The 13,216-nt window shown below is 43.9% G+C and overlaps 1 protein-coding gene across 2 annotated transcripts in view; it reads right to left on the minus strand.

The window, feature by feature from the left end:
* Positions 1-9,484: 9,484 nt before the first annotated feature.
* LOC102965268 (BEN domain-containing protein 5) overlaps positions 9,485-13,216 on the minus strand; it is a 1,451,018-nt gene continuing 1,447,286 nt past the window's right edge. The window contains exon 13 of one of the 2 annotated variants that reach the window (XM_042997075.1): positions 9,485-9,626. In XM_042997075.1, the coding sequence (XP_042853009.1) occupies positions 9,518-9,626 (109 nt within the window). In that variant the 3' untranslated portion in view covers positions 9,485-9,517. Of the gene's footprint in view, positions 9,671-13,216 lie in introns of both variants that reach the window. The other variant, XM_042997077.1, reaches the window with a different exon arrangement.

Genomic DNA, 13,216 nt, shown 5'->3' on the forward strand with positions numbered 1-13,216 from the left:
CTATTTACCAGTTTTCAAGATCATGAGTTTTCTTAGATAATGAAGTTTCCTATTGTTCTACAAAAGTGGGCTAGTTTTGCTTTGTTTTTTAATGAGTAAATAATGTACTTAAACATATTTGCTGTTTTCCAGCCATTATAGTTGTTATCCCATTGAAGCTCAAACTGCCCCTGTTTAATCACTGGCAGCCTCATAAGTTGACTCCTGAGCCCTTTTGACTGGATCCTAGCAGTATTTGATGGCATTCTTTTCTCTGGTATGACAAGATGTTCCAGGCTCATCTAGTACATGTCCTGCCTCTACCCCAGGATCAGCCATTTATCTAAAGAGGACTGATTGCTCTTAATAAGAAATGGTATTTCAAGACCACAATATATAAGCACCAGGGATACTCATTGTTACTGGGTCTGTCGTTGTCTAGGTCTATTTGGTGAAGAAAAAAAAATCCACACTAGATGCTCTTTATCAGGTTTGCTAATAGTTTGCTGAGAGGTTTTTATTTTTTGGTTTTAATGATGAACAGGTGTTGAATTTTTGTCAGTGCTTTCCCTGTATCCAATAAGAGGATCATACAGATTATCTTTTTTTTTTCTACTAATATAGTGAGTTATACTGATTTCAAATGTTAAAAACCAAGCTTGTATTCTAGGCATATACTTGATCAAAAGGGCTCATCCTTTTTATTATAGTGCTGTGCTCGATTTGCTAAACTCTCATTAGGGATATTTATGTCTGTATTCAAAAGACATATTGATCTGTAGTTTTCTTTCCTTAAATATCTTTGTGTTGTTTGTTTCTGAAATCAGGGTAAGATTACCTGCATGAGTGAATTGAGAAGTATTGCTTCCACTTCTACTTTCTAGTGGAGTTGGTGGACAACTGGTATTATCTCTTCCCGAAATGTTTGATAGAATTCACCAGTGAAACCACCCCAGCCCGCAGTGTTTTTGTGGCAAGGTTTTTAACTATAAATTTGATTTAATGAGATACAGAACTAGTTGGGTGATCTGTTTTTCTGTTTTTCTCTTGAGTAAGCTTTGGTAGTTTATGTTCCTCACAAAATTTTTGGATTTCATCTAGTTTGTCAAATTTGTTGATATAAAGTGGTTCATGATATTTCCTTATTATCCTTTATTATTTCAAGAATCTGTCCTCATATCCTCTTCTTCAGTCCTGATATTGATAGTTTGTACCTTCTCAACTTTTCTTTTTCTGATGAGTCTAGCCAGAGGTTTATCAATTTTATTATTTTCAAAGGGCCAGCTTCAGAAAACAAAAAGATTATTCACTTGGTTAATATGTGCCACCACAAACTGAACGAACATAACTGAAATGCATCCTAAAGGACTAGTATGATGGGGGTTCAGTGGTAGTTGAGTATAAGACTGGATAAGAGAGGTTTTATCGGTATGGAGAATTAACCTGTGACTTAAGATTTAGCAACCTCAGAAGACACTGAAGCCAGTCCTAATATGCTGCTTATGGCTCCTTTAGTCTTGAAAGCACACACACACACACACACACACACACACACTGGCCTGCAGTAAATGAGGAAAGACCCTACGAGTACCCTGGCAGAGTATTGAAAAGGGCCAAAAGGTGCGAAGAAGTGATCAACGCCAAAATGGATTTATCATAGAAATCTGAGAACTCATCAACTGATTGTATTACCTATGAGGGCCCTGAAGATGGTCTTCCCTAATGCAGTAAGAAATGTGCTGGTGAAAGGGACCCCAGCATTCCTAAGTGTTCAGTGTTGGCTATCCTCTGTTGGTTAACAGTAGGGGACACTTCTATGAAACTGTTCCTAATATTAATGAGCATCACAGAATTCTGGAAGAACAGACCAGGTTAATACGTGACTATTCAAAGTGAAGGTAGATGTTTTTTGCATAATGGACACCAAAGCCACAGTGGTGACTACATGGTCTTGACCCACTGGAATCTGTGGCAAAGAAGTGAGATGAATAGACAGTCAGTAAGGGTTTTTCTTGACTTAGGCAAAAAAGATTGAGAGCACATGTGCAGAAGGCTGACGTGAGCTGCCAGAAGGAAAAGTCATAATTCCTCACTCAGTTTCCGGGCTTCAGCCAGTTCTCAAGTCCAGAGCTCACTGATGAAAGCTGAAGCCGGGTTCCCTTTAGGAAGGACCCTATATCACCACTGAAAGTGTTTACCCCAATCTTTGTCCAAAGGGACCTGTGGCCATTTTCCAGGGTACTGAATACCAGAGAGTGAGGAGTACTCAGCTCTTTTGAGGGCTCCTAAATACTGATCTGAACTGATGTGTTTCCAGGAAACCCCAAATACCAACGTGGCTTCTTAGAGTAGAGGCCTAGGGAAGCCAGGAACTAGTGGAGTTCTGATCCATTTCATGGTAAATGCAATGTGGTCATTTCCTAAGTACATGATTGAGATGGATATACTCAGAAGCCTGCAGAAATCTCATGTTCATTTCATGACCTGTGGAGCAAGAGTCATTATGGTGGGAAAGAGGAAGCTGATGCTCCTAAAATTGTATCCCACCCTAGCAAGGTAATAAACCTAAAGCAATGCTGCTTCTAGCGGAATTGTAGATCCTAGAAGATGTAGGAGTAGTAGTCCTCATCATATTCCAATTTAAGTCACCATTCTGACTCCTGGAAAAAAAGAGATGATTGTGGAGGAAGATGGGTCACTGTAAACATAAGCAAATGATAGTCTAATAGTGGTTGTGCAGGATGCGGTGTTTACTAGAACAGGTCAAAACAGTCTCCGGCATTTGGTATGGGATACAGACCTGATAAACGTATTCTTTTCATCTCCACCGGAGAAAAGAATCAGAAGCAAGTACATTCACTTAGGACAGCAGTACATATTCAGTCTTGCCTCAGAGCTACATTAATGCTCTCATTCTCCATTACAGTATAGTTAGGAGGGGCCCTGAATGTTTAGACAGTCCATGGAAAGTCACATTAGTCCACTATATTTGTGACATCACAGTAAACAGACCCAAAGAGCAGAAAATGTCAAGCAGTATGAAAACCATGGTAATATACACATGCTGAAGTAGACTAGGTAGCCACAGTTGGTTAGTTGGTGTTGGGTGTTCAGGGAAAGGCTCTCTGAGGAGGAAACACATAAGCAGCAACCAGGGGAGGGAATAACTAGTGTAATAGTTGTAAATCCTAATGAATATGACATGTTTGAGAAACAGAAGGCCAATGTGGCTGGAGCACAGAAGACAAAGGGTGTGGGGGATAGTGAGAGTAGATGTTGAGAGGTGGTTAGGGGACCACATCATGTAGGGTCATGGGTCCCAAGCTAAGATGTGAAAGTTGTAACTGATCCATTTGAATTTGTTCTTGATCTAAGCATAATGGGGGGGGGGAGGGGGAATGAAAGGCTTTCAGGAAGGAAATGATAATGTCTCAAGTCTGTTCATGTTGCTATAACAAAATGCCATAAACTGGGTAACTGATAAACAACAGATTTATTTCTAACAGTTCTAGAGGCTGGGAAGTCCAAGATCAAGACGTTAGCAGATTTGAGGGCTGGTGAGAGCCTACTTCTCGGTTCGTAGATGGGCTTTCTGGTTGTGTGCTTACATGGTGGAAAGAGACTAGGCAGCTTTGTGGGTCTTTTGAGAGGGCACTAATCCCATTCATGAGGGCTCCACCCTCAGGACCTAAGCACCTGCCAAAAAGCCTCACCTCCTGACACCATCCCATTGGGCATTAGATTTCAACATATGAATGGGGGGGGGAACACTTTCAATCTGTGGCAGATGATATGATTTATGGTTTTTTTACAGTACTTTTTTAAGAAGTAATCTTTACACCCAATATGAGGCTCAAACTCATGACCCTGAGATCAATAGTCAGATACTCTACTGACTGAACCAGCCAGGCACCCTGATTTATGTTTTTTAACAAGAGCACTTTGGCTGTGTGTGGAGAATGGATTGCAGGGGTGTGGAAGTGCACACAGGATCCTTTGGAAGGTTTTGCATTCACACAGGCTGGAGATCTTGGCGCTTGCTCTAATGGCCATAATGGAGACTGAGAGATGTGGATGGACTTAGGGTGTCTTTTATAGGCTATTACTATATTAAGTATCTTCATTAGGTATCAAAAGGGAAGCATCATGTATAACAACATTTTTGGTCTGGGCAACCAGATGGCAATGCCTTTTGGATGGATAAGAAAGATTGAAAGAGGAGGAAATTTGGGGCAGAGATAAAAAATATGTGAAAATAAAAAATTCTAAGTTTGAAATGCTTGGTAATTGCCTCGTTATATAAATCTCAATTTCTGGGATGATATTAGACCAGAGATGAGGATCTGGAATTGTTGGCCCAATTCATGTTTTTCTTTTCTTTTCTTTTTTTTTTAAGATGTCAAATGGTTTGTTTGTTTGTTTTCTTCCAAGATTTTATTTAAATTCAAGTTAGTTAACATACAGTGTAGTATTGGTTTCAGGAGTAGAACCTAGTGATTAACCACCTACATATAACACCCAGTGCTCATCACAAATGCCCTCCTAAATGCCCATCATCCCCTTAGCCTATCTACCCACCCATCTGCCCTCCAGCAACTCTCAGTTTGTTCTCTGTATTTAAAAGTCTCTTATGGTTTGCCTCCTTCTCTGTTTTTATCTTATTTTATTCTCATTCATGGGTTTTATTATCATTCACGAGGTTGAGGAACATCTAGACAGTTGGAGGTGGTGCTCTGGTGTCAGAGTGTTTGGACTTTGAAGCCAGACCGAAGTGAGTTTGAATCCTCTTTCTACCACTTATTAGTGGTGCGGCCCTGGTTATGTCACTCTGTGTCTCCAACTCCTCTTTTATAACATGGGGACTGTAGTACCTTTCTCTTCCTCTTAGGGTTGCTGGGAGGATTAAGAGCATATGTGAATCTCCTGGCAATTAGTAGTAATAGTGTTGGAAACACTGACACCATCATTCATCAGTGAAAGCTACTTGAATTACAGTCTTAGTGCCTAGGAGTAAACATGCCAATTTTATAGACCCAAATCTTTGGAATATGAACTCATGTTCCATACTGTTAAAAACAATCTAGGTAAATGCTTATACCGGCCTGGGCTAGGGTGGGGCAGGGTGTAGAAATCTTGAGGTAGGTAGTACCACGTAGGAATGGTTCTGGGCAACTCATTCACACTTGCTTTCTAGCGGTTGGTAAAGCTGCAAAACATCGTCAGCAGATGAACACTTACGTGATCTTCTGGAATGAAATGGATTTTGACGTCAGGGTTCAAATCTCCAGTCTGTCTTAACCTTACCCTTAAGTGTGAACTTCAGCCATGTGGGAGGGCTGCAGCAACACGGACTTCGCATCTGGAACTTCACAGGCGTGAGCAACCCACATTGGCTCCTTCGGGATCCGCATATTTAATAAATACGTCAAATGCCATCTTTGTCATTTTTACTTTAATGCAGCTCGTCAGGAGCTTAGCATTGAGGAGCCCTTGAATTTGAAGCTTACAGAGCAACTAAACTCCCTCCTGGGAGAATCCAGACTTGGAGACTGTCAGTGCGTAGAGATGATTAATTGCGTTTCTGTCTTCCCCTCGCCAGAACAACGGAACACTCCATTGTTCACCACAGACTTATACTGTACTTCGATGAGCCACGTGTACCTCGCATACTATGCAGTGAAATCTGAGAAACTACTCATCTAATAAACTCAGGGACCAGCCCATCTTCTATTAATTTCTTTTCATTAGCCATCCTCAGGAAAGCACTCAATGGCTGCCTGATGTGATTCCTGTCCACCTTATGAGAATGGTCAGTACTGCTGAACCAACGATGGCCTTGCTGGTAATCAAAGTGCCGACACATCCATGCTGTCATCTTATGACAGCACTTTGAGTAAGAAATGGCCCATAGCATTATCCCCATCAGATCCTGGAGCTTAGAGAGATGAAGTGACATGCCCAAGGCCACTTTGTTTCTCTGCAAAGCCAAATCATTAAAGGAAAGGGCTCTGGAATTAGGCATACCTGCATTCAAATCCCAGCTCTGTCAGTTACAACCATGTGACTGACCTTAGAGGCCCTGCTCAATGTCACCCTCATCCCCTTTCCTTCATTGCTGTGGGCAGCACTGCCTAACCTGTGACTGCCAGCACCTGCGTTGATGTGCCCCCCAGAGCCTGCTTAGCTCCCTCCCCGACAGCAGTTCAGAAGTGACCGGGAGAAGTGACAGGGCTCCTTGGGAACAGCTGTGACCAAGACTGATTGGAGTTTGTGAAAACAACCTAGCTCCCTCATCCCTCGTGTGGGATAATTCCGAGAGGAGAGTACACTGGCTTCTCAAGTTTCCCCAGCACAATTAGACTCCGCTTCTCCACAGTGGCAGCTTGCCTGGTAACAAACATGTCATTGGCTGTCCTGCCTTCCTCGTCTCATTTCCTCATTTTCTTCCTCTTAGCTTGAGACTCTTTTTAATTTTGTTTAATGTTTACTCATTTTTGAAAGACAGGGAGAGACAGAGTGTGAGCAGGGGAGGCACAGAGAGAGGGAGACACAGAATCCAAAGCAGGTTCCAGGCTCTGAGCTGTCAGCACAGAGCCCGACGTGGGGCTCAAACTCATGGACTGTGAAATCATGACCTGAGCTGAAGTCGGCTGCTTAACCGACAAAGTCACCCAGGCAACCCAAGATCTCATTTTAAATAAATCCATTGCATTGAAACCATATTTTTTTGGGTTCTGCTTCTGGGGAACCTGAACCAAGACTGTAACCTTTGACAAATCACTGAACTCCTCTGGAATCCTCAGTTTCCTCATCTGTAAAAAGAGTCTATATACTACTCACTCCCCTCACAGGCTTGTAGGGAAGTTTAAAGGACATATTGCATATTAAGGGTTTTGTACAGTTCTGTTCAAAATTTGTAACAAAAAATTGGGACCAAAATGTCCAACAAGAAGGGAATGACCAAATAAATTAGATTCTAATGGTAGAATATTACATAATCAGTAAAAATTAATGTTTTCAAAGCATATTCAAAACATGAGAGCTGTATAAGAAAATTATACATTACACAAACCAGCTGAAAATCTCAGTGGGGGGGAATATCTAAAACTATACATATATATATATATATATATAAAATTATCTCAGTTTTGTTTAAAATGTATTAAAAATACATTAAAAGTTATTTATCTCTTGGTGGTGGTGTTATTTTCCTTACCCTTTTTCCTTCTTTTTGGATTTCAATATCTTATTTTTTTTAAGTGTATTTATTTTGAGAAAGAGTGTGTGCACAAAAGCAGGGGAGGGGCAGAGGGAGAGGGAGAGTCCTATGCAGGCTCCACGCTCAGCACAGAGCCAGGCGTGATCTTACAACCATGAGATCATGACCTGAGTCAAAACCAAGTCTGACACTTAACTGACTGAGCCACGCAGGTGCCTCTCAAATTTCAAATTTTTCTAAGTGAACAACATTATCAGGAAAAAGAAAATGTTAATCATAGAAATTGATGTTAACCTCAAGATTTCAACTATAATAAGAAATAAAGATGGTTGAAACCAAAATATGTATAAAATCTCAAACACTTTGCTTTTGTTTTCCCTTTTCCTGGTCAAATGCACTAGTTATTAAAAGGCAATTCAGCTTTTATGAAATATCAACGCGGACCGTTAGTAAGGGTAAGGTTTTGCAAAGCCCTGAGGAGTGTTTAAAATGCTAGTCCTTTGAGTCAAAGCCTAGACTACTGGGTCTTCCTGGGCCTTCTCCATGTTGGTCCTGCTCTGAGACTATTTTTCCTCACAATTTCAGTTCAGGTGTTCTCCTGGCTTCCATTTGTGCTGTGGAGCCCAAGCTGAAGTACCAGTTTGGGGCAACTCCATCAATAAACCAGCATCAATGACTTGTTTGGCCCCACTTGCTTGAGCCAGCTCTAGAGTGATGTCTTCTGAGGACTTCTTGCCTTACCTGCCCCTGCCCCATGTTGAATACCCTTGCACATCAAACTCCATCTGCACACCCAACCTTCCACAACCTCCATTTATCCCCCACATCTGTAGGCAGAAATTTTTCTTACAAAGGAGAAAACTGATCCACCACCCATACATCCATCCAACCATCCACCTATCCTTCCATCTTTGCACTCAGCAAATAATCACTGGGTGTGCAACTCTGTGCAGGCACTGTGCCAGATCCTTGGGAGGCCGAGTTAACTTGGCCACTGTTCCTACCAAACTTCCCAGCCACGAGATAGCAAAGACAAGGCACTCATGCCTCACTTGGCTCTCCTGTGCCCATGTGGAGCAGATGCTTGTACTGCCTGTCTCCCATCTCCTCAGCCCATCTGATTTCAGTGCAGCCTTAGTGGACAGTTCTGTGTATTTGGCCAGCGTCTTTTTTTTTAAGCTTATTTACTTTTGAGAGAGAGAGAGACAGAGACAGAGTGTGAGTGGGAGAGGGGCAGAGAGAGAGGGAGACACAGAATCTGAAGCAGCTCCAGGCTGTAAGCTGTCAGCACAGAGCCCGACACGTAATTCAAACCCACGAGCCATGAGATCATGACCTGAGCTGAAATTGGACGCTTAGCCCACTGAGCCACTCAGGTGCCCCAAGGGGGGGGGGTCATTTTACACTATTTCTAAGACCCCTAGAGGGATTGAATCCCCTTTCTCTTCAGTGGTAATTAGCTTATTAGGACACCTTTTACTGCGTTTTCTCCCTCTTCTGTCTTAGTTTTGCCTTTTCCTTACTTCTGCTTCCAGGTATCACCTGGAAAGTACACTGCTTGCTCTCAGTTGCTTGTCCTAGTCTCTGCTTTTGGAAGAACCCAAAACTAAGGTCATGGTACCTTTTACAATGGTAGACATTATGAATGATTAAATGAATGAATGAATGATGATATTATAATGAGAGGGGAGGAGGACACTGCTGGAGGTGAACAAATGACCACCAGCTGTTGATAAAGAAAGACCCCGTTACCCCACCATCCATTTACAATGACAAACCATAGCTTCCAAGTATATGTACCAGGGTGGTCGCTTGACTGACCACCTTAGAAATACTGAGCACACGAGTAATGTGAATGTGGCAAATAATAATAGCTATCCTTGAAGCCACACTTCCATTTGTTCACATCGTGTTATTTATTCTTCACAAACCTCCTGTGACCCAGGCATTAATTAATCCTATTTTGTAAGTAAAGAGACCGAAGTTCACAGAGGTGGCTCAAGGTCACATGGTGGCAGAGCTGATCTCAGCCAGATCTGTCAGACATCAGAGCCACACTCTTGTGCCCACCTCTTCACACAGGTCTATTTTAACACCCGCAGGGTCCCAATACTCCAGTTGCTTGGCAAGCAATTTATAATGCACACCCTTGAAATCAGGGTGTGCCTTCTCACGGGGTCTAGGGCCGCCATAGCAGGTCTGTGCAGTGAAGTGTAGTAAATAATGCACAAGTCTGTTACTCACTGTTAACCAAGACTTAAGATAAAGCATTGCTTTATTTATTCTGTCAGGCAGCTCAAGCGTGCTCCATGGTGTCTATTACACGGTGATGTTAATTAGGTCCGCAGCACTGCACCTTCTGTATGCAAGGTTTGCCGTGTCACCCGCTGGTCTCATCTCTCCAGAGGTGTCTGGTTCAGCATCAGGTCTGAGGGCAGAGAGAATCTTTGGGAAGCCGGCATCACCACCATGCTGCTGAGCCAAGTATGAAGATTTACTACCTAGACATCCTGCCTATAGCATTAGTATCTAGCAACTTGATGTGTTTCCAAGGTCACTATGAGACCATCTTTCAGGGTAGGAGATTGGATTAGGAGGAGGAGTTCCTAGAACCCCCCAAATGGCAAAACTCCTCAGTGATCGTCTACTTCAACAGGCTCATTTTATAGATGGGCAAACAGGCTTAGAGAGGGAGAGTGACTTTTCTAAAGTGTAAATGCTAGGGGACTGGAATTAGATATTTTTTGCTTCCATTTCTGGCTCTATCTAATGCATCATTTCAAAGTCCCTTGCCCTCCTCCCCTCCTATTGTATGTAGAATGGCTGTATACAGAGGATGTTCACTACAGCCATTTCCCCTGAAGTTCCTGAATGTAATCCTGTGAATCAGGAAGAGCAATCAGTCCTTTTTTTTTTTTCTTTTTTAAATGTAGGCTCCATGCCCATTGCGGAGCCCAACGTGGGGCTTGAACTCAAGACCTGAGCTCAAGACCTGGGCTGAGATCAAGAGTCAAACGCTTAACTGACTGAGCCACCCAGGCTCCCCAGAAATCATTCTTTCATTCCATTCCACAGGTAAGATTGAGGCTCAGAGGGCAAAGATGATGGCCGCTAACTCAGGCTTGAATCCAGGTTTCTAGGTTTCTAACAAACCACTTGCCCTGCCTAAGGGTGAATGAATGAATGAATGAATGGACAAAAGAATGAAAGAATAAATGTTAAACTTTACTAAAGAATGAATTTAGGCATGCGTGATGAACGAGGCTTCATGCAGGAAAGTCCCCATCCTGCGTATTTGCATTTCAACAAAGTCAGAGTCTCCAGCCTCCTGGAGCTGCTCTATGGGCCAGAGCAATGAAGTATTTATTTCACAGCTGTGTACCTCCATTCGGACCACCACTCAGTATTCAGCTCTGCTTAGAGCAGACCCTCAGTGAGTGCTTCTAAAATGGAACAGAAACAAGCGTGCTGGAGCCACAGCATTCAGCAGTCTGGGAGAAATTTGGAGAGGTGCCGGGAGCGGGGAGTTAAGGGAGCAGCCTCTTCCTTCCTAACACCACACCACACCAGCGTTGTTTTGTTTACCTTTAATCAAGGCTGGCCTGAAGAAGGAGAAAGAGAGAAACAGGAACGCCAAGGCTGAGATACAGGGAAGAGATCTAAACATGAGCTCACCCCCTGACAGGGTCAGGCAGAGGGATCTTGGCGAGCTTCCCACCCCAGGGACTGGGCTGGCTGGGATCCACATCAGCCTTCCCTGTGACTGGGAAGGAAAGGTGGCCTTGACATCCTGCTGGGCACAGTCCCAGGGAGGCTGGGCATAGGCAGTGACCCATTAATATGAATGAAATGTTGAGAGATTGGATCGAATTTCAAACAAAAACTTAACCTAGGACCTCTGAGTAGGAGTTGATGTAAAAATGTGCTTAGAATCTGCAATGATATGTCACTTATATTCAGTAAAGCACGCATAAACATTCACAACTATGAAAAACCATGCATTTTCATACCCAAACATTAAAAAGTTATAAAAGCCTTACACACAATGTAAATATATAAGTACTCTCTCTCTCTCTCTCAAATCCTACATAATTGATTTCTCTCTTTCACCTCTCCCAGCCTCTCCCCATCCCTCTTTCTTTTTCTCTTTCTCATGGATGCCCTTAGCCTTAAAGTCCGACAGTTTCCTGTATGGGCCTGTAAGCTAGGTTTGTTCCACTCTGCCCAGAGGTGTCTGGGCTTGCCCTTATTTACGAACTTCTAGAGGAAGGGAGAAGGGGTGGGCATCAGCCTTACAGAAATGTTCTGCTCAGAGAAGCCACCCCCAGCTTCATTCCCAGCAGCAGCAGCAGCAACAGCATACTGCAAACTCTCAGGGAAGGGTCACTCTCTGCCTGGCCTTGTGCTTGGCCTTGGGACCTGAGCGAGTGAGACCCTAAGAACAATGCAAAGTTGAGCTGGGAAGATAGAGCTGATACACAAGAAAAGTGAAATACAAAGCTATTACTAAGTGCCAGATGAGATGTTTAGACAATAGTTCTCTAGCAGCTCAGAGGAAGAGTTATCTATGAGAGTTGGAAGATCAGGGAAGACTTCCTGGAGGAGGAGTCTTGAAGGATAGGTAGGCATCAGGGCCGCAGAGGAATGGGAAACGACTGGCAAACATAAGTATATTTTGTTGGATGAATGAATGGCAGGATGACCCAGGTCAAAGGCAAGGCATAGACCAAGAGGGAAACTTTATAAGATGTTAGTTCTTAGCAGGGGAGAAAATAGTAGGAAATATTTTTTCACAGTACTGTACTTTCCCATTCATCCTGTCCGGATCCTCACAATACCCAGGGGTAGGTTGATTGAGGACTATGCTCCCGTATCAAAGAATACGAAACTGAAACCAGTCGAAGCTCCGGGATAACTCAAGACAGGGCAAGACGTTTATGTAAAGTCACACGGCCAGACAGTATCAGAGCTGGGAGCAGAACCGGTTTCCTAATGGCTGTGTCTTTAAAGCCTTCTGACTTTACAGTTTGATTTCTGGGGGTGGGGAGTGGGTTGGGGTGGAGGGAGAGGAAGTCTTTGGGATATTTAGAAGGACAAATGCTTGTTGCTGGTGACCAGTCCCTGCTTTTTAATGCAGGAATAGGGTCAGGGGTGTGCTAACAGAGGGGCTAGGCCTCCTCTCTACTACCCCAGGCCGACATCTCTCCTGCCATTACAAGTCCAAGGGTAGCTCCCCCTCTGCCTGTTAAGACACTTCGGCAGTTGTTCAAACGAAGAGACTCCGGCCTGGAGGACACGCAGGGGCATCCAGCTACGGAGGAGAATGCTAGAGCTGGGCTCAGAGGAATAGGCAAAAGGAGGCCACGACGGGAACAAACACGAGCCAGTGAGCTCCCGGAGGCTTTTTATAAACCAACGCTTTACGTAATTAAATATCCATTGTCTTGCCAGTCTTGGGACAGCACACAAAAAGGTGGAGGGAAAATGGAAAGAACAGAAGCCCCGGAGGCTGGTGACATCCAGGCGCTGCCACTTCGGCGGCCAGATTCCTTCACCTCCTGAGCTGCTCCTGGGAGTTGTTGTGAGACCGCGGAAGACAAAGCAACCGTGCAGGGCCTGGGACTGAGCGGGTGCTCGGGAAGGGCAGAGCAGCGGCAGCAGAGACAGGAGCCCTCGCCTTAGATCGGCCGCGGCAGTAGTTGCGGTGGTGGTGGGGGTGGTAGTCACAGTCGTCATCATAGTAGTAGTTATCGCAGTAGTAGTAGGTGAACAAGAATAGTAGTAGCAGTAGTAGGAGCAGCAGCACCAATAGTAGCAGGAGCAGCAGCAGCAGCGGTGGTGTTGGTGGTGGTGGTGGTAATAGTGGTAGTAGTAGTAGTACTAGTGGTAGTAGCAGTAGTAGTAGTAGATGGTGGTAGTAGCAGTAGCAGCAGCAGCAGTAGCGGGGTGGTGGTGGTGGTGGTGGTAGTGTTGGTGGTAGTAGTAGATGATGGTAGTAGTAGATGGTTGTAGCAGCAG

Source organism: Panthera tigris, chromosome C1 (genome assembly GCF_018350195.1).
Source record: "Panthera tigris isolate Pti1 chromosome C1, P.tigris_Pti1_mat1.1, whole genome shotgun sequence".
Lineage (NCBI taxonomy): Eukaryota > Metazoa > Chordata > Mammalia > Carnivora > Felidae > Panthera > Panthera tigris.